General features: G+C 36.8%; 2 protein-coding genes across 2 annotated transcripts in view; one reads left to right on the top strand and one right to left on the bottom strand.

The window, feature by feature from the left end:
• The window catches only part of LOC136029379 (uncharacterized), a 31,014-nt gene extending 7,444 nt beyond the window's left edge, over window positions 1–23,570 (bottom strand). The window contains exons 1-6 of the mRNA XM_065707698.1: window positions 23,427–23,570; window positions 18,090–18,260; window positions 10,422–10,573; window positions 8,322–8,564; window positions 6,905–7,230; window positions 1,740–1,983 (exon numbers count right to left, since the gene is read on the bottom strand). Of these exons, the coding sequence (XP_065563770.1) occupies window positions 1,740–1,983; window positions 6,905–7,230; window positions 8,322–8,564; window positions 10,422–10,573; window positions 18,090–18,260; window positions 23,427–23,472 (1,182 nt within the window). The 5' untranslated portion in view covers window positions 23,473–23,570. The remainder of the gene's footprint in view (window positions 1–1,739; window positions 1,984–6,904; window positions 7,231–8,321; window positions 8,565–10,421; window positions 10,574–18,089; window positions 18,261–23,426) is intronic.
• The window catches only part of LOC136029378 (ras GTPase-activating-like protein IQGAP1), a 156,548-nt gene that overhangs the window by 7,354 nt on the left and 122,561 nt on the right, over window positions 1–26,633 (top strand). The gene's annotated exons all lie outside the window — the stretch shown is intronic.

Genomic DNA, 26,633 nt, shown 5'->3' with positions numbered 1-26,633 from the left:
GCCTGTCCCCTGGTATTGGGCGTTGTGTTGACCCTGGAGTTTTTGTTATATGATCTTTCAACTTAAGAAAAAACCGCTATCTCAAGATTTTTATCGGATGTATTTGGGGAAAAAAGGATGTGGGGAGGGTTAGTTGCCCTCTGATCTCTTAAACAGTGAAGTAGAACTTTCAATATCCAATTAAATGAGTCCTCTCTGAAGTTTATACAAGAATCGCTTCTATAAGAACCATATATGCCCCCATGGCGTAACTCATAAGGCCTGCCCCAGGGCCCTCGGGGGCTTTGTTGACCTTGAACTATTTTTACCAAATGCATATCTTAAAGTTTTTTTTCGGATGGGTTTGGTGGGAAAAGGGCCTGGGGGCTTTGTACACTCTGATCTCTTTTGACTCTTAAGAAGTGAACTAAAACTTTCAATTTTCGTATCAAATGAGACATCTCTAAAGTTTATGCGACCCTCCCTTCGATAAAAACCATAAATGCCCTGGGGGTATAATTTACAATGCCTACCCCCAGACCCTGGGGGGTTTTGTTGACTCTAGAGCTTTTATAATCTGATGGTTGAACTATTTTTAATAAAATGGCTATCTCAAAATTTTTAAATCGGATGTATTTGGGGAAAAAGGGCATGGGGAGCTAGTTGCCCTCCGATTGCTTTTGACTCTCAAAAAGGGCGCTAGAACTTCTGATATTCAATTGAATGCTCTGTAGTTTTTGCGGCGACCCTTTCATATGAAGTGCCTCTTGGGAAATAATAACAAATAAATAATAAAACGTTGGAGCCATATGGCCTTTACTGAAGGCAACGCTATAGCGTTGCCTCTGATACAAAGCCCTTCATCCAGCAGAAATATTGTTTATAAAATTATGTTTGGAGGATCTTTTTCCACTGAAATCAAGAAGTTGTAGCCCATATATATATATATATATATATATATATATATATATATATATATATATATATATATATTCTATATATATTCTTTTAATCATCTTGAACACACCAAAGGGTCATTACGGTGTGTATCTGTGAGGATGCGCGGCTAAATAAAATAGAAGATGTTTTCAGACCAATATTGTAGCACTTAGAAAAATTGCCATAGGGATCAAGTTGGTTTCAAAAAGGTCTGATATGCATATTTATAGGAACTTATCCCTGGAACCAAAAATTTCTGTGCCTGAGAGACCTGAAGATACTTTGGACCTTTGGGGTATACACGTTTTCAATCCGAGGAATACCCTGATTTCGAATAGAATGGGTCTATGAAAAGCAGCTTTTGACTTAGTAAAGATTGTAGTTGGCAATTATTTATTTCACATGATATTGAATAGAATGCTAATAATTTACTTTTCGTATGACACACATAGAGATGTATTTATCATTTTTCCATTAGCAGTCGTGAATTATGAAAACGCTGTCGTAAATTGAATTGATCAAACTTTCTTTGTATTCCCATCCTTTTGAAGGATCAAGGTCTATAGTGAATATGCTTCAATGTTTCCTTTTTGGGACTTTTTCTTGCAAAAGGAAACATCCCTAAGTGATGAATAGATCGGCAACTGAACGACCCCCCCACAGAAAATTTTCAAGTTAGTGGTCTAAAATATTTTCTTTTACTTCCCCCTCCCCTCTTTCCTAAGTGTCTGGCATGTGTACAGATGATTGTAGGCTATGGTTTGAATATGTTGATTTTCACGTTGCCTGAAAATCACTTACTTGAAGTTATACATACTTACTTGAATGTTTCCCATTCTTATGTCCAAGTCCTTCATTTTTGATACTTTGTTAACATTGGCAGGCTGAATAAAAGTGACTCCAATTATAAAATCGTCAATTTTCAGAGCCATTTTGCCAAACCGCTCATACCAAGGACCAATTAAATCCCAGTCGTAATCCACGTGAACTTTTCTAAGTGCTAAGCCTCCTACTATTGTTATCGATTTAGTTATTTCGTCATACGCAACGGTCATGTTCCCAGCCCTGGAAAATAATAAAAAAAATATTAATACCGGGATAAACTTTATTTTTAATTCTTAATTGTCAATGTATATTGGTTATATCGCTTAACCATTTGAGTCATTTTAGGGGCCCCTACTGTTGTGTTCCAGACTCAAACATTGACCAGTCCACGCCTACACTGAGTTTGATAGAATAAGGCTTATATTTAATGTTCATTTTTCTCCTAGGCCACTTTGTATGGAAAGAGTTGCCAGGGAAACTTCGGAGGGGCGGATTCAATTTTTATTGAATTTGACAGAACTCAAAACCATGTAACATAGTTCACACATAACTCAGCCGTAAACAAGTTAATCCCAAAACAACCCAACATACACAACGCCATTAGTTAATGTCAATGATCAGGACAACAATAAATAGACAAAACATAATAGAATAATCTCGATGTTTCAGGAGCGTGCTTTTAAACATCACTCCCGTGGAGTTAGGTGTTTTTACAACTTTTTGTAATATCTTTATAATATGCCTTTTTTTGGTTGCTTCTTTGAAAAAAAGTGCTCCTCACCCCAGAAACACATTCCCTGCTTCTTAAAATTTCTTGTGTCTGTGTCCGTCTCCACATAAAAGCTTTTAGGCAGCAAAATCGTATGCGGGTTGACTTACGCAACGGCACCATTTTTTTTCTGTTAAAGGAAATGTTTGCTTTATTTCTTGTTTATTCTGTCTGTATTCAAATATTCTGAAAAATCACATACTCTCAAAATCACATATTCTGTTTGTGTCAATAAAAGCTTAAACGACGGGTAGACAAAGTTTTGGTGTACTGAAAAATCTTAAAGGCTGAAAATCATAAAATGCTAAATTTTTGTTATCATATTTCCGTCTGCCTTTTACCTAAAATTTAATTGTTATTTTGAACCTGTTGCTATTTGCACGAGAATCACCTTATCATACAGTTTTACTCTGTTGTACTGAACTCAATGATACTTTTATAAAGGTATTTTCGGAAGAAGATTATTATCAATTTTTTCTCTATCTCCCGTTTTTGTCGACTGGGTTTCCTTTCTTTAACTAATTTTGGCTTTATTGTCTTTCGGGAACATCACTTTGATTATGTTCAGTTTTTTGCTGTACTCCTAATTTCACCTTGTCATAGGTAGCACAATAGGTAGGCTGAAGTAAAGAGTGGCGAGGCTGAACTTTTTTATTTATTGTTATTTTTATAGTTTTATTTATAGTTAATATTTATTGTTCATTTTTTCCCAGGCCACTTTGTATGGAAGGAGTTGCCGGGGAAACTTCGGAGGGGCTCATTCAATTTGGAATTGAAGGTTCTAGGGCATTTTTTAAGTCACAAGGGATTGGATTGCAACCAGCTTCCCTCCCATGCCCCATTTGGCTGCCCTCCCAAATGACACCCAATAATAATTTTAGGGTAGCTATTTTGTTCAGAACAGTTTAAAATTCCAATAACTATGCTTCTGAGGATGACATGATCCTTAGCTATTTGGTCTTCTAAAGACCAAAACATCATTTACTTTTTACTGAAAACAAAATTCATTTTAAACGTTTTTTCTTTTATGATGTTAATAAATTCAAAATTGTTGAGAATTTCAGGGATGGATATCAATTGTCAATCTACATTTCATTAGTTATTAGCTATTTTCAGTGATCTTTATTATTCTGGTGTCGATTATGACAGATAAAAACACATAGCACGAGATTAAAGTTGTTATCATTGAAGTGTGAATGACGTTCTGGTCTTTAGAAGGAATATGGGGCCCTAATCCTGCTTCTGTTTGTGGTTGTTTTGGTTCATTTTAAGTTTGACTTGATTATTCTTCTGCAGTTTTTGTTCGCTTTGAGTTTCTTTTAATTATTGATAGTGATTTATGTTCGTTTTAAACTTGAATTACTATTTGATTTCTGCACATCTTAGACTTAATTTAGTTGTTTACTTTTCTTTGAAAACTTCTTTTGTGGAAAAAGTTGTGGAAGGTTTTGCAACGAAATTAATTTTTAAAGTGATTGCAACAAAGTGACAAAAGTCGAACGGCCAACGGCCTCTAAAGCTTTAAAGAACGTGTGAACTTTTGGCTAGATAGATTAATGAAAGCTTCATATAATTCTTGCCCAGGGTCTAAAAGAAAGGTTTCACTTTTTCTTGAGGTGGAGCCTACATTGTGTTAGCTGAAGTGGAGGTTAATTGTTCAGTTTACCGTTTAATTATCGGTATTTTTGGATTGAGGCAGAGGAATGGAAATACCTATTCCTCGTAAACTTTAATAGTTCTCTCATTGCCTAAAAAATCTAGGTTTCTTTGTTCCCCTTCCTCACTAGGGATATTAGAAAGTTTTTCCATAGCAAGGAAAAGACCTTTTGAGCTAAGAGAGAAACAACCCCCTTTTCAAAGTGAATCCACACTTCTTGAAGAGCTGGTTAATTTTTAATACATCGTTTTTTTTTTAATTTGTTCATAAGGTGTACTATTTAAAAATTTTGAGGAATTGACCGCTTTTCTACTGGGGTACACAGCGAAGTTGCATCGAGACTGTGGGAAAATAACTAAAAATTAGTCTGATTCGTTGCAAAATAAGCTGGAGGCAAAAGTGGGCCTTTGACTCCATTTCTGTTGAATTTCCCACCCCCTGGCGTCTCAACTTTTGGGAAGACAGGTAGTAATGATGCGAACTTTTCAACCATAATTATGAAAGGATTTTCAGTTTGTATGATTGAAGAGATAAGGTGGGCCAACGGTCGCTCCTTCAACCCACCTTCTTTTGAGTGGGAGAGGGGTTACGGAAGGAAAGTAGTGATGCACCTTGTTTGAAACAAGGGCTATGCAAGGAATTTTCTACCTGTGTGACTGGAGAACCAAACTGAGCCTGTCAACTTTCTAAAACCCCGCCACATCCCATCGCCAAGGTTTTAGTAAAAGGATATGCATGCTCGACCTTGTTTGAACCGAAACTATGCCCAAATTTTGAATTAGTATTGTTAGGAAGCTCGAAGTAGGATTATAATTCTTCTAATATCTCACCCCTGCCTTTTTCGGCCATAGGTTTTGTCGGAACAAAGCTATGTTGTATATTGTTTGAGGTTGAATCATGAAAGGATAATCAACTTCATTAGAGGTATAAATTGGTTCTGCGGCTCTGCAATATATGCTTGTCCCTCCTAATACCAATTTCTCAGCAGAAATTTGGACATATTGCACCCTCTCTGAATTGGAATTACGGTAGGATTTTCAATTGGTTTGCTTGAAGAACCAAAGTGGGTGGAAGCCCCTGCAATGCCGCCCTGACCATCCTACCGCTGAATTTAGCACAAACGTAGGTATGTTGCACCTTATTTGAACTGGAATCATGTCAAAATTCTTAATCTGCATGATGAAGGACCTAAGTTGGACCATGACCCTCCCACAACTCTCCTCGCACACAGACTATGATTTACCAATAGGTCCACTAGGCCCGAGCCCAAGGGCGCACAATGCCAGGGGGCGCAATAATTTTTCACTTTGTAATTCTTTCTTGACAAAACTGGACGCATGTGATTTATCGTTAAAGTGCCGTGGGGACTCTGCAACCGCGCAAATCTACGCCTCAGAAATCAAGAAGTATGCAAGTGAGCTGTTGAATTTTTATCATAAGTAAAAAATATACGTAACTTACGAATTAACTTACATAGCGAACTTCTATATTCGTATGCTTTTATTGCGTATATGAGGGGGCTCACCCCTCGTCGATACCTCGCTCTTTACACTAAAGCTTAAATTTTGTCCCAATTCCTTAAGAATGACCCCTGAATCACAAAGGCCGTAGAATAAATAGTTGAAATTACTAAAAATACTTTAGCGTAAAGAGCGAGCTATTACGAGGAGATAAACCCCTCGTATGCGTGATAATTTCTGTTCGTTTTAAGTTTTAATGCTGCTCCTCACTTTCAGTAGAAAAAAAACTTTTCATATTTATTTTTTCATCGTTTTTTTTTAAATAATGCTAGAAAATCCTGCGCCCCTTCATTGAAAGCCTGTTCCCCCATGAGAAGTTCCTCCATGGAAAGATCCTACCACGTAACCCCTCCCCCCCCTCAACTCTTCCCCCCCCCCAAGCCAAAAAAATCCCCCTGAAAACGTCTGTACACTTCCCAGTAACCATTACTATATGTAAACACAGGTCAAAGTTTGTAACTTGTAGCCCCTCCCATGGGGACTGCGGGGGAGTAAGTCGTCCCCAAAGACATAGATATTAGGTTTTTCGACTATGGTGAATAAAATGGCTATCTCAGAATTTTTATCTGGTGACTTTGGGGGAAAAATGAGCGTGGGAGGGGGCCTAGGTGCCCTCCAATTTTTTTGGTCACTTAAAAGGGCACTAGAACTTTTAATTTCCGTTAGAATGAGCCCTTTCGCGACATTCTAGGACCACTGAGTCGATACGATCACCCCTGAAAAAACAAAAAATCAAAAACAAATTAACACGCATCCGTGATTTGTCTTCTGGCAAAAAATGCGAAATTCCACATTTTTGTAGATAGGAGCTTGAAACTTCCACAATAAGGTTCTCCGATACGCTGAATCTGATGGTGTGATTTTTGTTAAGATCGTAGGACTTGTAGGGGGTATTTTCCCCTATTTTCCAAAATGAGGCAAATTTTCTCAGGCTCGTAACTTTTGATGGGTAAGACTAATCTTGATGAAACTTATATATCAGCATTAAAATATGATTCTTTTGATGTAACTATTTGTGTCAAAATTCCATTTTTTAGAGTTTTGGTTACTATTGAGCCGGGTCGCTCCTTACTACAGTTCGTTACCACGAACTGTTTGATAAATTTTAATGTGAAAAAAGAAGACTGATGTGCTGATCGACAATAAACCGATTAGATTGTCTCTGTTTCCGCTAGCAGTAATATAGTAATAAGATATTTTTGTCTGGAGATTTACCTGTGGATTGTTGACAAGCCGAAAAATTTCCCTTCTTTCAACGCAAGTACATTGGATTCCAGAGGGTCGCTATACTCATGCCCTTCCTCAGCTCCGAAAAGGGGTATATAAAATTCAGGTAGAGGAAGGGGGTCGTACCCGTCATCTCGTATATTGTTTCTAGTTTCAATGAAGAACTTGTCTACTGGAGAAACGGAGTCGTAAAATGTGATTTTGAGGCTTCTCATCTGCTCATTTACTTGACCTTGAACACGTGTACTTATCTCTGCTTGTATTATTGGCTTGGCGGAGTCGAATATGGTGCTTACCAGGGAATTGAAGATGGCCTAAAAATACAAGGACGGCCTAGTTTCAGTTGGATAGTTTGACCCTAAATGATGAAGTCAAGGTGCATATTACTTCAAAAACGTTCAGAAATTAAATAAAAAAACAAGTTTTTTTTAACTGAAAGTAAGGAGCGACATCAAAACTTAAAACGAACAGAAATTACTTCGTATATGAAAGGGGCTGTCAAGGTCCCGCTCTTTGCGCTATAGTTTTTTACTGTTTTAAAAAATAGAGTTGAGAGAAAGAGTCAGAAAACAGTAAAAAACTTTAGCGTAAAGAGCGGGATGTTGAGGAGGGAGCAGCCCCTTTCATGTACAAAGTAATTTCTGTTCGTTTTAAGTTTTAATGTCACTCCTTACTTTCAGTTAAAAAAAACTTGTCTTTTTATTTAATGTAAAAAAGGAACGGTCAAACAAAATTTGGAGTTTTTTTTTATCGAAAATTAAAAGTTCTTGTGAAAATGATTAGAGGCCTCTACACTTCCATCACCTTTTTTGCCATTAGACACTCCTGTAAAACCTTACAAGACTGGATGAATATTTTTGAATAGCCATTAATTTGGTCATCAATGTAATATGTAATAAATATTCATGCATATTTTCTTCCTTTTTTTTCAAAAGCATAGAAAATAAATTTACAAATCATCCACTTATTCACGAATTTAGAACACTAATGCAACCAACTAAACATAATTTGTTTGTTATAATTTTGAATTCATCACTCATTTTAATTTCTGTTCGTTTTAGATTTTATTGGTTCATTTACGATAATTTATGCTTATTTTAGGTTTATCATTTGGAACCAAATTCACATTAGAAATTTGTCCTTAAGATGCGTTTTTTTTTAACTTTTTTTGAAGCAGTATATATGAAATAAATAAACTTTCCTGTATTATGTTGCCAAAATTCCAAGGTTTAGGATTTCTTCATGATTTTTTTCTGTTTTTTTTTTTTTAATTTCGACTATTATTCATCTTACTTTCTATTTATTTGAATTTTTTTCCAACCGAATTAAGGATAGAAGCCTCCCCCTAAGAGGCTAAACCTGTATATTTGGAATAGTAGCCTATATATGGAATAATTAAATTTACTTGTATTATGCTTCCAAAAAATCCTAGGTTTTCGAAGTTCATATTGAAATCCTTAAATTTTAGATCCAAGAATACTTCATCAACTTTAATTTTTCCTTCCGAATCCACAGAGAGGGCTGTTGACCCTTCCATCGTAGCTTCTTTGATTGTTAAATTGTATGGTCCAAAAGATGATGACAGCCAAGAGCTAATCCTGTATCGACCTTGCATTAAAAGCTCAGGAAACGATAGTCCAATTTCCAACTAAAAATATAAAATAGTTCTAATTTAATAAAAGTATTAAATACTGCCCACTCACATTGTTAACTTGCTTTGTTTCCATTTAAAACTAAATGTAAATCAAACATGCGTTGGTATCGGGATTCTTTCGTGAATTGAAAAAAACAAAAAAAAACATAACAAATTCTCACGAAAATTGCTCATAAGGGACACGTTATAAGAAAGATTAGGGTTTCATGGGGACGATTTTGAACGCCATCAACTTCTGCGCAAGTGTCTGTCGCTCATACAAAGTAGCTAATTTTTATTAATACGCTCAGTAATTCCTTCAAGTTCACTTAGAAGTGTGTTTAAACTGCACGTTGTTTATGTTATTATTCATCCCCCCCCTCTAAAAAGAACAAACCAACGCCCTTTTCTGACTCCAGCCAACCACTCAGGCAATTTTTTCGATATTCTTTCTACCTCCAGAAATATCTGTGGGTACTTATTTTTTTCTGTACAGCATTTGAACCTGCTTTTAAAATTTTAAAGTAATATGCACATCGTTTGATAGAGAATATGATTGTCAATCCTTTCGCCTCAGGTGGTGGCCAGTGGTGTGTCTCTGCAATGTCAACCGCCGTTAATCTGGGTAGCCTATGATTAAACAAATTCCCAAAGAACATCTGAATTTCAGATGCCAGGTAAGGTGGAAAACGCTCTGCTCTAGCTGCAAGTTCAAGTTCAACATCTATCTTGAATTTATTGTAATATTTTCGTATGAGCTGAGTTTACATTTTTGTCGATTGAATTTATCCTGGGATGACTCGGGGTTTGCAGAGATTTGGATTAAATTTTCTTGGGTTGATTCGCGTCTACCGTTTTAATGTGTTCGACAGCTTTGCTTGTCTCTTAGTGTTGGTATAGCCTATAGCCTAATCTTGTAATTATTAGTTACTGTCTAGCATTAGTTGTCTCGCTCATCACCATCTAGATCAGTGTCGATTCCTGTGACTCCAATTTAGCATATACTGAGTAAAAAGGCTATAGGTTTTTGTAAGTCAACTCCCGGAATAATATATATTGCAGGTGTGTTTGAGTATAACCAGTCTTCACTGAGGTCTCAGCTTTAGACCGGCAGAAAGCAAAGGCTATTCAGTGACCAGTTTTTTTTTGTATTTTGAGTGAGCTACAATGGTGTCAACAAAAAAGAACTATATTGCTTATTGCACTTCAGTTCTTTTTCAGCTAGGAAATTGGGTTTTATAATGTGTTTGACGGTTTTTATCCCAAACCCAGGTGTCTTAATACAAGAGAAGTCAAATTACAATCCCTGTATTTTTTGTCGTTTCTACTACGTCTGACAGCAACTCATTGAAGAACTAGCGTACCTGAAACCTACACAGCTGCCTTTACTTCTCCCCAACCTATTTGGGTTTCACTCTTCCAGTCTTTATTAGTTCAACTTCCCTCCTTTAAATATTTTCTGAAGCCGTGTATCCACACTAATCAAGGACGTCCTGCTTTTCATTTGATTCAAAACCAAACTTTTCGAAATTTCGGCTACCGATTATCATTTTTATTGATAAAGCATGCTCTAACCATCCGAACTTTTTTTTTATTAGACCTAGAAAGTGGAATTGTACTATAGTTTTCGCTCAACCTGTCGTTTGGTAACTACTCGCCCAAAAGAGTACCAAACACTAGCCGTAGGCTACTCCACTGGAAAGTATATAGTATATCTTTTCCAAATTTCGAAGCCCCCATGCTTCAGAATCATACTTAACAATTACCGTTGCTAATGCTTTCTAATATCCTAATCTTGGCTTGTGATGCTAGATTGTAAATCACAGAATATTTTTATATGTAAATCAGTATATTGAAAATCAGTATATTTACCTTCATTGCAACCAGATCGACTTTAACATGCTTTACTGACAGCTGACTCAAACCGTACAGTTTGCTTTCGCTTAATTTGAGATTTGTACCACCTACATCAGGATTTGCATCCGGAATGTCAATAGGATCAGGGATGTCAAAACCAGGGACTCCTGAAAGAAAACCTTTTTTATGATTAAGTTTGGATCATTATGATTGTCACAATATAGTACCGACCAACTATTAAACAGTTCGTGGTAACGAGCGGTGCAGCTCAATAGTAACCAAAACTCTAAGAAACAGTCTTAGTGACAATGAATACATAAAAAAATCGAATTTTGATGCTTATTAAGAATATATATAATTCATCAAATATAAAGTTATCCATCCAAAGTAACGAGGACGAGAAGATTTGCCCAAATTTTCAAAAACAGCCGCAAAACATCAAGAGATCTTATTGAAAATCGCACCATCAGATTCAGCATAACCTTACTGTGGAGGTTTCAATTTCCTATATACAAAAATGTGAAATTTTGCATTTTTTGCTTGAAGCAAGATCACGGATTCGTGTTTATTTGTTTTTTTTTTGTCTGTTTGTTATTTATTTCCCAGGAGTGATCGTATCGAACCAGTTATCCTAGAAGATCGGAGAGGGCTCATTCGATCGGTAATTGTAAGTTCTAGTGGCCTTTTTAAGTGATCAAAAATATTTGAGGGCAGCTAGCCCTTCCGACGCCCATCTTTCCACAAAGTCTTCCGATCAAAATTTTGAAAAAAAGCCATTTTGTTCAGCATAGTTGGACGATTTAATAACTATATCTTTGTGGGTGACTTAACCCCCAGGGGAAGGGGTACAAGGTATGAACTTTGCCCTTTGTTTACATATAGTACTGGCTATTGGGAAGTATAAGATACTTTTAGGGGGGATTTTTTGTGGGGGGTTATTTTGCAGGATCTTCCCACAGCGGAATTTTTTGTGGGGGAAGATTGTCCATGAGGTGAAACTGGATTTTCCTGTATTATTTAAGAAATATTATTTAAGAAATTATTTAAGCATTGGTGATTTCTCTTTTCATGATATGTATATGTGTGTGTATGTATGTGTATATATATATATGTATATGTATGTATATATATATCTATATATATTTATCTATATTCACAGGTGGGACATAGGGACACAACTACAATGGCGCGTAACTAATATGGCGCCTAACGACTTACGCGCGCGGAAGGGCTTGGGGGGGGGCGCCAAGTGCCCCCACCAACTAGGTGTTGGGGTATATATATATATATGTGTATGTATGTGTGTGTGTATATATATATATGTGTGTGTATGTGTATATGTGTATGTATGTATGTATATATGTATATGTATATATATCTAGGTCGACAAATAAAAAACTCCTACAATATCCATGAATTCCATTAATTAAATACTTTAATTGTCCTTATTTTCAAATACTCTATAATCATTGCTGGTATTTAGCTTAAAAATGTAAACAATAATTTTCATAGTGTATAATTTAATGCAACTATTTATTAGTTGCATTAGTTAGTAAAATTATTAGATAATCATGCTAGATTTTTGTGGAGGACAACAGATAGGGGAAAGCCCTATAGATAGGTAGAGTAGCTCCATAGGAGGCTTAGACCAAGTAGGATCTTGTCCCAGTGGGGCCCATAATAGAAACTGGGAAACCCTCCCCTGGGGGTCATAATTTCAGGTGGAGGAGGAAGAAGGCCCCTCAAATGTACACTCAGCAGGGCCAACTGCCGTGTTCACGCGTCAGATGAGTTACAAACCTTCTCCCAGTAATGGGTTAAATTGCATGGTGAAGCAGAACACCATCGTGGGAGGATCCTCTATAGGAGGACAACTGCGGCAGGGCGTAAGATCCAGATTTATGGACAACGGCCTCTGTAAAGGGCTGCCTCGACCCTTTCGGGGTACCTGCAAGACTGGGAAACTTGCGGTCAATTTTTCCCACTTGAGGAGTGGCGCCCCTCGAGGAAATTATAGCCTAGTAAACAACACAGCACTCGCACGGGATTCTGATTATTGGATAATTTTCTGGGCTTGGTTTGTTTTGATGGGCGTTTTCGGGCTGAAAAACCTCTTCCTAGCTGATTTATCTACTATGGGCTGCCTCCCCGTAGTAGCATAATATTTGTAGGCATGAATATATAATGAGTCGGAGGTAATAGGCTTGGGACTGTCTGTGCAGGATTTCGACTCTTGTTGATAGAAGAGCATCGCCAAGTGCTGAAAACCATGTTGAGACCAAGATGGGCCCAGGATTGCACAAAGCCTCCAACTTACTGGAGGTCCCAGGGACTTCTTGCTGTCCGGTTCTAAGCCGGCTTAAGCGCTTCGGTGTAGACTTGAGAAGATATGTTGGTCCCCATCCTGCACTGGTATCCGGGATCACTGCTTTTCTTGAGGCCAAAATAATTTCAAAGATTTAAAGAACATGAAAATTGGAACTTGGAATGTTACGACGTTAAAAAATGACTATCGCATCGACATTTTGACTGACGAATTCAGACGGTTTGAACTGGATTTATTAGGAGTTTCAGAAACTCATATCCCAGGGGTAGGAAGCATGAAATTAGGTGACATAGAATTTGTTTACTCAGGAAGGAAGGATGGGGTACATAGACAGGGAGTAGGGCTCATGATGAATAAGGAAGCTGCTAAGTCTTGTTTAGGCTGGGAAGGTATTAATAATAGAATACTAATTGCTCATTTTATGACTAAAAAGTTTAGGGTATCAGTTATAGTAGTATATGCCCCCATTGAACCAACTGATGGAGATACTAGTGACTCAGATGAATTTTACTTACAGTTACAGGAGCAAATAGACAGGGTACCAGGTAGAAATATGGTGTTTTTGCTAGGAGATTTTAATGCCCAGGTTGGTAGAAATAGGGATAGATGGTATCCTAGCCTAGGTAATTTTGGTGTAGGAAAAGAAAACAGTAATGGCTATAGGCTTTTGCAATTTTGTAGGTATAACAACCTAGTTATAACCAATACGGTGTTTGGTCACAAAATGGCCCATAAGTTGACATGGTATTCACGTGATGGTAAGACAGCAAACCTTATTGATTATATTATTGTAAACAGAAGACTAGCAGGATCAATACAAGATACTAGGGTGTATAGGAGTGCCGTTATTGATGTTAAAAGTAAAGATCACCATCTAGTAGTGTCTAAGGTTAATTTAAAGCTGAAATTTCGAAAGAGTAACTCCCTCCCGGAAAGTTATGATGTTGGTAGACTTCAGGATGAAAATTTGAGAAAAAAATTCCAGGAACAGTTGAGTACTAAACTTGAGGGTTTCAAATTTGACAATGTGGAAGATGGATGGAATAATTTCAGAAAAACAATTTGTGAAGTTGCTGATGGTGTCCTAGGGAAGAGTGCTAAGACAGCATCTAGGAATATTAGTGAAAAAGCTTTAGGTTTAATAGAGAGTAGAAGGGGTTTGTATAAGAATTATCTGAGCGATAGGTCGTATAAAAACAAAAGGAATGTAAAGAAAGTGGAGAAAGCATTAAAATATGAACTAAGGAGATGTGAAATGGAGGCGATGGATAAAATTGCTGAGGATCTGGAAGATGCGGCTAGACGGCATAATAGTAAAATATTATACTGGCATGTTAATAAATTGAAAGGGAGTAGCCGATCCGGACTAGTCCCAGTTAAAGATAGAAATGGGGCCACAATTAGTGATAAGGAAAAAGTTAAAGAAAGATGGGTGGAACATTTTGAGAATGTGCTAAATCGAGATACAGTTGCAGGAAAAGATATAGATGAAAATGAAAAAGTTTGTGATACCTTGGATGTGAAGGAAGATTTGTTTAGTGAGGAAGAATTAGCGACAGTACTAGAAGGATTAAAAAATAATAAGGCCCCAGGTGCTGATAGTATGATTAATGAGTTCCTTAAATATGGTGGCTCTGAGGTTAGGAATAAGCTACTGAAGATAATGAACATGATTTTTGAAAAAGGGGAAGTACCCAATGATTTTAGGAAAACCTTAATTAAACCACTGTATAAGAAAGGCGACAAGAGTGAATGTCGTAATTATCGAGGCATTAGTCTGGTCTCTGTAGGTAGCAAATTACTGAGTAATATGATACTTTTTAGACTGAGACATGCTGTAGACAAAGTTTTAAGGGAAGAACAATGCGGTTTTAGAAAAGGTAGAGGATGTGTCGACCATGTTTTCACTCTTAGGTTAATAATTGAGAAGTCCCTTCGTTGTCAAACACCTTTGGTCCTTAGTTTTATCGATTATGAGCAAGCTTTTGATTCTGTTGATAGAACAGCGTTAACAAAGGTCTTATCGTTATATGGTATACCAGAAAAATACATTAAAGTGATTTGCGCTATGTACGAGAATAATACTGCTGCGGTTAAGGTAGGAAAGGAAGTTAGCAACTGGTTTTGTATTAAATCAGGAGTTAAGCAGGGTTGTGTTCTATCCCCCTTTATATGGGTCATTTTGATGGACTTCGTCTTAAGGAGCACAGGAAAGGCAATTGGAGACCATGGAATCAAATGGGGAGGAAGAACGCTCCTGGACTTGGATTATGCTGATGATTTAAGCATATTAGATGAAAGTGTGAGCAAAATGAATGAATTTTTAGAGGTTTTACGAGTTCAGGGTGCTAAAATAGGCTTGAAAATTAATATTAAGAAGACTAAGTCACTAAGGCTAGGAATAAGTGAAGATGAACAGGTGACCTTAGGTAACGAAAAGATTGATCAGGTTGGGAGCTTCAGTTACCTTGGTAGTATTATTAGTAAAGATGGTGGGAGCAGTGAAGATGTTAAAAGTAGAATAGCTAAAGCTCAGGGTGTTTTTTCACAGTTAAAAAAAGTTTGGAAGAATAGAAAGATAAGCCTACAAACCAAGATTAGAATATTGGAAGCTACAGTGATGACAGTGGTCAAATATGGCTCTGAAGCATGGACACTCCGAAAAGTAGATGAAAATTTACTAGATGTTTTCCAGAGAAATTGCCTACGGATTGTTCTGGGTACCCGGCTGACTGACCGTATTTCAAACAGTAGGTTGTACGAAAAGTGTGGTTCAATCCCGCTTTTTGGGGCTATAATGAAAGAAAGATTGAGATGGCTAGGCCACGTTCTACGGATGAAGGATGACAGATTACCGAAGATTGTCCTTTTTGGCCAACCGTCTGGGGCTACACGGAAAGCAGGTCGTCCTTGTCTGGGTTGGGAGGATGTCATAAATAAGGATTTAAAGGAAATGGGAACTTCCTGGGAGGGTGTAAAGAGGGAGGCTTTAAATAGATTATAGTTGGAGGAGGAGCGTGCGTAGCTGTGTTGGCCTCAGGCGGCTTGGTGCTGCAGTGAGTTATTAGTAGTAGTAGTAGTAGATCAGAAATTAAATAGAAAACTAGTTTTTTCAACTTAAATTAAGGACGAACATTAAAACTTTAAGCGAATGTGAGGGAAATTGTCCCCTCCTCAACACATCGCTCTTTACGCTCAAGTTTTTTTTATCTTTTAAAATAGCTTATTATTATGTGTCATTCTTATATAATTTGATCGAAAAGTCAAACTTTAGCGTTAAGAGCAAGGTATCAAGAAGGGGAAAACCTCCCTCATATTCGAAATGACTTTTGTTTGTTTTAAGTATTATTGTTGCTCCTTGCTTTCAGGGGAAAAAACTAATTTTTTTAATCTATTGATCCCAAAGATTGAAAAATTAGAGAATGTGGTTCTTAAAAATATAAGAAACAAGGAGGAATATCAAAATATCCTGTTTCGCTAAGCATGAAGCAGCAATTAGCCCCCCAATTTAGAACGGCACTACTTCATCTTTTTGAATCTGAAGACGAATCTAAAATTGAATTAAAATTTTTTTCAATGTTGACCAACGCTGACTTGCCTAGCTGCAGACAGCTGTAAAACATTTTCATATGGAGGCGATGCGGGGTCGTACACATTGCATTCAAACCGTACATTGAGACGCCAAATCCTAGCGTAGACTTTCTTCTTTTAAATATTTTCACGTGATATTTTATTATGAGAGCAGTTTTTTGGACCAACCATGATAGGGGATGCTACCAACATCCCAAAATATTCTTAAAATTTGCTCTCATTTCCAGTGTCCTGCAGGGTCCGTAGAAGCTCCCAGCCAATATCTTCGTTTCTATTTCTTGAAGTCCTTAAGACTTTCTGCACGCACAAATAGCTAAGCTATCTGCCAAATTCCTGGATGTTTTGGTTTCAAAATATAACTGGAATGAAGCTTGTATGCACCATACATTATGGTGTTTAACTGTCATGATATATGTCACAAGTTAATATTGTTTTATTTGTGTTTTCTTCATGTTCTTCCTGTTTCTTAATTGTTGCTGGTGTCCTCATTTTTATTTTGTGTGTTCACAAGCCTGCGGCTTACCTCTTTCTGATTTCATAAATATGTTGTCAAAATGTCTACTTTGAGGGAAGCATCTTCTATGACAAATCATTTTCTTCTTTTGTTTCCGTCTAGACGTCCTATGAAAAAAGAGGAAAAAACTAAATTAAAAATGAAAGAAAGTAATCCGATAGATATTTCAAGCAAAAAGCGGAATTCCATCATATAAAAATGGATCTTCAAGGCTAAAATATGAATGCAGCAGTAGTAAAAAGTCTTTGGGATGTTAGAAGCTATATTGTCACCGAGCCTACACGGATCCGGGATTTTTCCTGGGGGGGGGGTGTAGAGGGGGTAACTTAAAAAGTGCCTAAAATAGATGTAAATAGGCTATATAGAAAAATTACAATTATTTACTTTTAAGTCTTATTGGATCTTCTACGTTAATGCACTTTTTTAGATATCTTTATATAACAAATTCGTTTTCTGGGGTTCAGTTATTTAGGGATTATTTTACTGATGCTGGTAATTTATATTTTCGTTTGGCCGTATTACTGCATTGTTGTATATTCCGACTTATTTATATTATGCGTGTTGAATTCGTTTTTTTTCTTTTTGGTAATGGCGTATCCACGCAAATTTTTGCTTCGTCATAACCCAAAGTACGCATCCCCCTCCAGGGTTGCCATATGTTCGCTGAAAGTGCTATTTTAGCACTATTTCATCATGTGTAGCACTTTAGCACGTGCTAAATTGAATGACCAAATAGTAATACTTTCGTACTATAATTTTTTCTCTTTGTCTTTGACGAACTAATGAGAATTTTGAAAAAAGAGGCAGAGAAATTAACAAAAGTGCGGACAAACTTTTTCCCGTATGTGTTTCAAAAGATTGGTACAAAGTTTGATATAACCAGGACAGCATTTTTGCCGTTTTCATTTTGTAAGATTGGTGCTAAGTTTGAAATAACAAGACATAAAAAAAGAAGAAAAAATCCACCTAAAATAATCCAAGTACACTTACACCGACCATGCGTGCGTCGCGACGCAAGCCACGACACGCACAAAAATATTTTTGACCGCAGCACTGAAAGTTGCTGTGTAAATGCAAATTTGGGTAACTTTAGCACTTTAGGGACTGACCGTGGTGTGCTACTGGCACAGAGTAAAATATAAAAGTATTGACAACTTTAGGATTTTACTCGATTACATTAGATTGAGTAACTTTTTCTTATAGAGTAATGCAAGTTTCCTCGTGTAAGTTTCTAACACTTTTTGAATGTTACCTTTAGGATTTTCGCTTTTGAAATGCTCTAAAACAGCTTTGATTCTTTCTTCGATTTCACTCGGTTTCGTGTCTTGCTTTACATCTGATGCGCCATCGTCGTTCCACGCCGTCTCATAATTATTTACGTCGTCCCATGTAGCGTCGTAATCAGCTCCAAGAATTTGCCAACCTTTAAAAATCATAATGGCAAAGCGGCATTTAATTTTGTACAAATTAGAATACATTGTTTTTTTTTTATATATAAGAAACTTCTGGGCAGAAATCTATCTGACGCAATCTCTTCTTAAATATTTTAGTAGGTGTTTGGGTACTTTTGCCTTATTCGGTACATATTCGAAAATGTGGATCTAAAGATAAGACAATAACTGGCTTTTGGCCGGCATTATCCGGAAAAAATTAACTTAGGCCCTGTTGAAATCTATGTTGTCGGTAAATTTGTATTAAATATTTAATATATAGAGATAGGTATTTAATATAATGTGTTCTGTGCGGCCCCCGCCATAATCCTTTGTTGTAGCTTTTATAAATTTCTAACTAAATTGTTGTATTTCTATCATATTTCGTTATGGTTGACCAAACTTCATTTCTTGAGTGTTTACCAAATACTCCACAAGTACCAGTTTTAGCGCTAAAGAATTTCTAACTTTATAGAGGTACAAGATATTTCCTGAAAATTACAGCGCCCAGTTTGACCAAATCTTTTCTTGCATATATTTAAGTGGCGTTCACATGCAGGTCCAGCTTACTGGTCAACGTCTAATACAGAAATTGGATCACATGTTGGACATGGATGTGAGCAAAACTTTTGAGAAATATAGTCATAAAGAACCTTATATTGGCAGAATTTGAAATACTAGGCTTGAAAGTTTCAAGACTTTAAAACTGGATTCTTGCTGTTACTTGTTCACAAATTTTGTATGCAAACGAGAGAAGCTTCGGCATAAATATCTGTCCAATTATAAATGTCGGAATGGGAATTTAGTTAGATAGGCGTGTGATCTCTGGTTCCTGTTGACTCGTGAAATGAACTCGTAAGTCAAGCTGTTTCACGAAAAGTCAAAGCTAAATCTTTCAAGAAAAGTTTCGAAAGTATCGAAACCTCGAATAAACAAAACCTAACTATCATAGACGTTAAGATACGAAAAATTACATTTCCTTTAGGTTTTGAATTCGATGTTGAAATTAAAGATTTAAAATTACTAATGCAAAAGGTGGCGTTGCGATTTACAAGTCTGTATTGATTTTGTACAATAACCTAACATAATATGCGGCCTTATGCGGACATATCTTTTATTCATGTGTTGCGTTCTTAAAGCGAAACCAATTTTGATGTCCGCAGGAAAGTGGGCCTACATCTATTTTCACGGACAACAACAACGCCAAGGGCAACTTGCAGCTACAATTTCCTTTGGTAAATGTACATAAAAATGGGTGCCCGTGGGTCTAATATTTAAGGAGTAAGGTTCTCAAAGGGTAATTTTCAAGGACGATGGGGACAGAAAATGTGGGAAATATTGATACCACATTTCCGCCCATTTTCGATATCGGTATAGGCTAGTTAATTAAACATGTGAGGCACTCAACTTTCTTTTTTCTTAGTCCTTGTCTAATCTCAGTGGCGCCAACATCTTTAAGATACAAAAATATCAACTTCATTTACTTACCACCTACACCAAAAATATACGTAAAATCAAAAATCTTACCTTATCAGTTAATCCTAAAGTTCGAGCAGTCAATAATTAAATAGGAATAAATTTGTAGTATTCTGCTACTAATTACCAACATCAAAGCAAATGTCCAGCCTATTTTTTAGGGTGCCTTCCATCATAGAGCACCCCTTCCACGGCGGAACTAAAGTATAAATAATCCTATGAAAATGCATTTTGGTCACTCCAAAATCTCTCTGTCTGCCATAAATCCCTTCCCCCCCCAAAAAACAACCCCCGAGTGCTCAGAATTCTGAAATGCCCCAAATTAAAACCTTGTTTTTACATCGTTTTACCCAATAAAACACATAAAAATTAGACAAGGTTTTTCATTTCCAGTTTTGAGCATCTGACTGCTCAATTTTTTTTCATAGGTTTTTATTTGTTCATTAGTTTATATTTTTATCTATTTTTGGTCTTGAGGCTAATTTTCCTTTCAAATTAACGAATTTCAAAATTGACCGAATTGTCTCCACACCGGGCTTGTTCGAGCCATTGTCTGTTTATGAATATCGATGGTTCTTCTATATGATCCAGACGTTTTTGGAAGGGGGGGGGATGCTGGTCATCTGCGTATTTTAGATCCCCTGGTTTGTCATCGCTATTCAGTTTGATTCCGTTGTCCACCCTTATTGAAGTTTCGAAGATCCAAACAATTCTGTAGCTGAAAAAAAAACAAAAAAACGGCGAGCTGGACAACCTCACTGCACACCATAGACGACTTAATAGATTTCTATGACCTCTCCCTACATGTGTGTGCTGGTGCAGGTGTTCTTTACAGACATCTTTTTGTGATTAACATTCTAATAAGCTCTCAGTAAGGTTCAAATTGGGCTTTAGTGCCAGAAGTAGTGCTTTACTTATACGAAGGACAATTTTAAATTGGTTTTAAAGTTTAACATCGCTCTTTGTCTCGTCTGGAAAAACTTGTAATTTTTTTATTTCTATATATTGTTACTAATAAAATTAAAATATAGACTGTACAATGATTTTCTTAGAGACAAAATCAGGAAGGGCATTGCCCAGAAATGTAGGTAGGTGGGCGGAATCGGGTTATAGCCCCCGAAATCAAGAGATTCTACCATGTCTCTCATAACACCCTGTATTTTCCGTATAACCGTCCACTTTTGCTTTTTTTTCGAAGATTTTTTTTTTATAACCTCTTGATATCCGATATTAATGCTTAAGTCTGAATATATTATGCGATTTCAGAGGGAAAGCACAGGGGTAAAGCCCCACCTCACTTCGTTTTTGCCTGCTCTCGATGACCAGTTTTTAAAAAGTATCCGTGGAAGCTAATGTTAAGGAAAAGATCGGAGGACGAATTTCCCTTTGTGGATCAAACCATGGGTTTCATGTCGTCCAATATTTCGCCATATTTTAAAATTTTACTTTTATTAACGTAATTGTAATTTAGCTGTTTCTGGTTTAGCGTGTATGTGTGTTTTTTCCACAAGGAATTCCTATAATTTACGATTTGCTAACTTTTCATCTAAAGGTCTGATAGTTGCAAAGCTGTTGTTGTACTTCAGCCATGTCTTCAACAGTTATACTGAAAAAAGAAATTCAGATATGGAGCAATTGATCAGCACTAAAGTAAAACAAGAGCTAAGAGCTCATATGGCACTTGTGACGAGGTCGGAAGAGCCGAGAGCTCATATGGTACGAGGTCGGAAGAGCCAAGAGCCAAGAGCTCATTTGGCACTTGTGAGAAGGTCAGAACCTAAAGTTAAACTTTATAGCACAAGATCCTTCTAAATATCAAATTTCATTAAGATCTGGTCACCCTTTCGTAAGTTACAAATACCTCAATTTTCAAAATTACCTCCCCCCTCCCAATTCCACCAAAGAGAGCAGATCCGGTCCAGTTATGTCAGTCACGTATCTTAGACAGGTTTCTATTCTTCCCATCCAGTTTCATCCTGATCTCACCGCTTTAAGTATTTTCTAAGATTTCCGGTCCCCCCAACTGCCCCCCCCCCCAATTACGTTTGATCCGGTTGAGATTTAAAATAAGATATCAGAGTTACGAGGTCCCTCTAAATATGAAGTTTCATGAAGATCCGATCACTCCTTCGTAAGTTAAAAATACGTTATTTTTCTTATTTTTCAGAATTACCCCCCCCCCCGCAATTGAGCGGATCCGTTCCAATTATGTAAATTACGTATGCAAGACTTTTCCTTATTTTTCCAACCAAGTTTCATCCCAATCCTTCCAATCTAACGGTTTCCCATCATTTTAGGTCTCCCCACCCCAAACTTCCCCCAATGTCACCAGATCCGGTCAGGATTTAAAATAAGAGCTTTGAGCCACGATATCCTTCTAAAAATCAAATTTCATGGAGATCCAATCACCCATTCGTAAGTTAAAAATACCTCATTTTTTCTAATTTTTCAGAATTAACCCCCCCCCCCAACTACCCAAAAGAGAGCGGATCCGTTCTGTTTATGTCAATCATCTATCTAGGACTTGTGTTTATTTTTCTCACCATGTTTCATCCCGATCCCTCCACTCTAAGTGTTTTCCAAGTTTTAGGTTTCCCCCTCCCAACTCCCCGCCCCCATCACCAGATCCGGTCGGGATTTAAAATAAGAGCTCTAAGACACGATATCCTTCTAAACATCAAATTTCATTGAGATCCGATCACCCGTTCGTAAGTTGAAAATACCTCATTTTTCTAATTTTTAAGACTTACTCCCCCCCTCCCAACTACCCCAAAGAGAGCAAATAAGTTCCGATTATGTCAATCATGTATCTGGGACTTGCGCTTATTTTTCCCATCAAGTTTCATCCCGATCCCTCTACTCTAAGTGTTTTCCAAGATTTTAGGTTTCCCCCCTCCAACTCCCCCCAATGTCATCAGACCCAGTCGGGATTTAAAATAAGAGCTCTGAGACACAATATCATTCCAAACATCAAATTTCATTAAGATCCAATCACCCGCTCATAAGTTAAAAATACTTCATTTTTTCTATTTTTCCGAATTAACCGGCCCCTTCTCCCCCCCCCCCCAGATGGTCAAATCGGGAAAACGACTATTTCTAATTTAATCTGGTCCGGTCCCTGATACGCTTGCCAAATTTCATCGTCCTAGCTTACCTGGAAGTGCCTAAAGTAGCAAAACCGGGACTTTAGGTTTTCCCCCTCCAACTCCCCCCAATGTCATCAGATCCGGTCGGGATTAAAAATAAGAGCTCTAAGACACAATATCATTCCAAACATCAAATTTCATTAAGATCCAAATACCCGCTGATAAGTTAAAAATACTTCATTTTTTCTATTTTTTGCGAATTAACCGGGCCCCCACTCCCCCCCAGATGGTCAAATCGGGAAAACGACTATTTCTAATTTAATCTGGTCCGGTCCCTGATACGCTTGCCAAATTTCATCGTCCTAGCTTACCTGGAAGTGCCTAAAGTAGCAAAACCGGGATCGACAGACAGACCGACAGACAGACCGACAGACCGACAGACAGACCGACAGAATTGGCGACTGCTATATGTCACTTGGTTAATACCAAGTGCCATAAAAAAAAGCCTATGCAACCCACGCATAATTATTATCCTTCTCAACCTTATAGGGTCAAAATTTGACAATTCAGCACAAAAGAAATCTAATGCTTGCTTACTTGAGAAGCTAAGAATAAAGAATGCTATCCAAGAATAATGTCTCATTGTGGTCAGAAACTTTACAACTAAGGTGTTAGATATAGAATTGCTTATTCAGTTTCTTATCCTGGAAATGTAAATTTCCAGATGTCTTCTCATGTTTCACCATTGTTCATTGACAGTTATATGTATTCTTTGTTAAAAAAAAACGGTGGGCAACAACTGATTAGCATATTTGTTCGCTCAAGAGCTAACACATGGGTTTCTAATAGAATTCTTACGCCGAGTTCGGAAATGTAATCATAATTTCGATTATAGATAATGATTTGCCTTACATATTTTTTTTTAGTGGAAATGTTACTGTTTCGTATAAAAATTGTTTCTGGATTATTCATAAATATCTCTTAGTGCAGTTTCGCATGCTTCCAAAAATGTTTTCTGGTTTTTCTAGAACCTATATACTAATATTTTAATTTTTTTAAATTTTATTTTTATTCAATGCACAAAAAGCGGACCATAAAAAAAAAATATATATCACATTTACCTACGGGTGCTTAAAAAAATATAGATTTTTAATTTGGTATGAACAGCTGAACTTGACGACTCTTCTAAATGATTTTTTTTAATCAAATAGGCTGTCACGAAAAAGCAAACTATGAAAAATGAACATCTTTAAACTAAGAGTTAATTATAAGTTATTTTTTTTAACTTATTTCGGAAGAACCTGAAGAGTATTCTAGCTTGGAGACTGAAATATTTTTATTGTTGCCCAATGTAGTTCATTATCTCAATATTGAAGATTCGTATCTCCGTTTTAGCTTAGGTGTGCACAACTAATAACTTTAACGGGGATTCAGATCAGAATATATGATTTTTTTTTTTTTTTTATCGGTGACCTTATCGGAAGAAATATTTAAGCCTTTCAGAAGCCAATCTGAAAAACTAAAATCTTAACTCTGTAGAATCATAAGAGCATTTTTCAAAATAAACAGTCAATACCAAAAAAAGTACGAAAGCACAACCCAGTTTGACCTTGTCTGTTCTTAAATAAATTTGATGATTGCTTCATTGTAGCTTCAGCTAGACTTACGCTTAAATACAGATTTCAGATACCCACTTGCTTAGGCATGACATTATAATCGGGCGTAATTACAAGTACCGATGTTAAGCACATATGATAAATAGAGGGACAAAAGATGCATCTTTACTGGCAGAATATAAAATTTTAGACCCAGAGTTCTAGATTCTAAAACTGGATCACGGCTCTAACTTTTTGAGGTCAAGTGACAAATATTCCATTTTAACGGGGGTAATCTGGAAATCTATATCTGGCTAAGGCTTATAAATAGGAATCCATTTCTGACTAAACTCTCATTGAGCATCGGAGTCTTAGATTTATTCCTGTGAATTTATATTATCTCTCTTCGTATTTTCAATGTTAAGCATTTCTCAATATAGGTGCGCACGAGCCTAATATTTTGGGTGAGGTAGGTGGTATTAAAGTGTTTTTTAAGAGGAGTGGACGGAAATCGGAGAAATACTTTTGCCACATGCCACATAGACTCAGACTTTGGTCTTTAGGCCATTTTTGTTTCGTAACAATGATGACAGTAGTATCCCCATAAGGCTTCCGACAAGGATTCTATCCCTTCGAATCACGATCCGGACACTTTTTTTAAACTTCTTAAAGACGCAGGTGTATGTTACGTCACAGGGAATGTTTACTTTTGCTTTGTTACATCATAGAGAATGTTTTCTAAACGAAGCATGCGTTAATTACTTAATAGTTTCTTTTTGAAAATAACCTTGAGGGTCATTTTACTCCAGGATTTCTTTAGTTGTTATGTAACAGAGTCTTTAAAAAAATCCTTCATGTGTCATGCCTAAGTATGATTTCTACGACTGTTACGTCATAGGGTGTGCATGTTACCCAATAGAGAGTGTTTAAAAAGCCTTCAGCCCCCCAATTCATGATTTCTAAGATTGTTACGTTATAGAGAATATTTTCCAAGAGATGCAGGTGCATGTCTTGTCATAAAGAATGTTTACTTTTGGTTGTTATATAATAGGTTTTAGGATGTTACGTAGTAGGACTTGTTAGAGTTCCTTAGTCAAGCATGGGTTGTAACTGAGGGGGCACGAGCGTAGATGTTACGTAATGACGGTACACACGTGTGATATGGCGCAATCTTGTGTGCCTTGCTAGATTTATTCGAATGACGTAATGGCAGCGCACACGTGGGTGTTAATAATGACGATATACACGTGGGATGTTACATAATACTTTTAGATATTTCAGTTTCTTTCGTGATGTTTTTCTTTTTTTCTCAGGAAACATTTATTAACTGAAGATTTTTGTCCACATTAGGATTCGAAAGAAATTACTCCTCAATGGAACTGTGCCTTGAACGTCTGGACTATGAAGGTCTCTCTAACGTTTTGATTCGGTTAATACATTTTACATGATAACCTATTGCAGCCAATGACAATTCCTGTTCCCGCATGCTAGCGATTAAATACTAACGATTAAATTGCTTGCATGTTTGCTAACCATCATCACTGAGCCGCGTAACTATCTAGCAAAGCTATTGATTTTTGGTCTATTGAACACATCCGCGTACTACATTACATTAGGGCTCTAACATGTCCTAAACGGATTAAGTTAAATAGCAGATTTTGAATAGCATCGGGTTTAGACATTTCATTACCTAAATGATAAAGTATCGAGATTTTATCCTGAAACAAGAAATCTAACTGACACAAACTTTTGTACACACAAATTTTGTTAGTAAAAACAAATTTAAAAGCATTATTAAAACACAGAGAAAATAAATTCAAACTAAAAAATGGAAAAACAAAACATGAAAAACGCTTATAAAGGATAAAATGTAAGCAAAAAGAACCACGAATTAAAGAAAGATGGGGTCCTACTAAGCAATTCCAGAGGGGGAGGGTTGTTATTAGAGGTAAATTTAATCTAAATTAAGAGTTATATCTAAAGGTCTTAATAAAAATGCCCCGTTTCTTTGAGCCAAGACTATGTGTACTCACGCCACCGTGACAATATTTGGCTGGCCTATCCCCCTAAAATTAATTCCAGAGGGGGGGGGGCTTGTTATTACAAATAAATTTAATCCATATTAAGCGCTATCTCTTAGAGCTTTTAATGAAAATGCCACGTTTCACTGAGCCAAGACTATACATTCCCGATTGACAAGCGCACATTT

Source organism: Artemia franciscana, chromosome 7, assembly GCF_032884065.1.
Source record: "Artemia franciscana chromosome 7, ASM3288406v1, whole genome shotgun sequence".
NCBI lineage: Eukaryota > Metazoa > Arthropoda > Branchiopoda > Anostraca > Artemiidae > Artemia > Artemia franciscana.
Note: the sequence above shows the minus strand (reverse complement) of the source record. Positions and strands in the feature narration are given on the sequence as shown.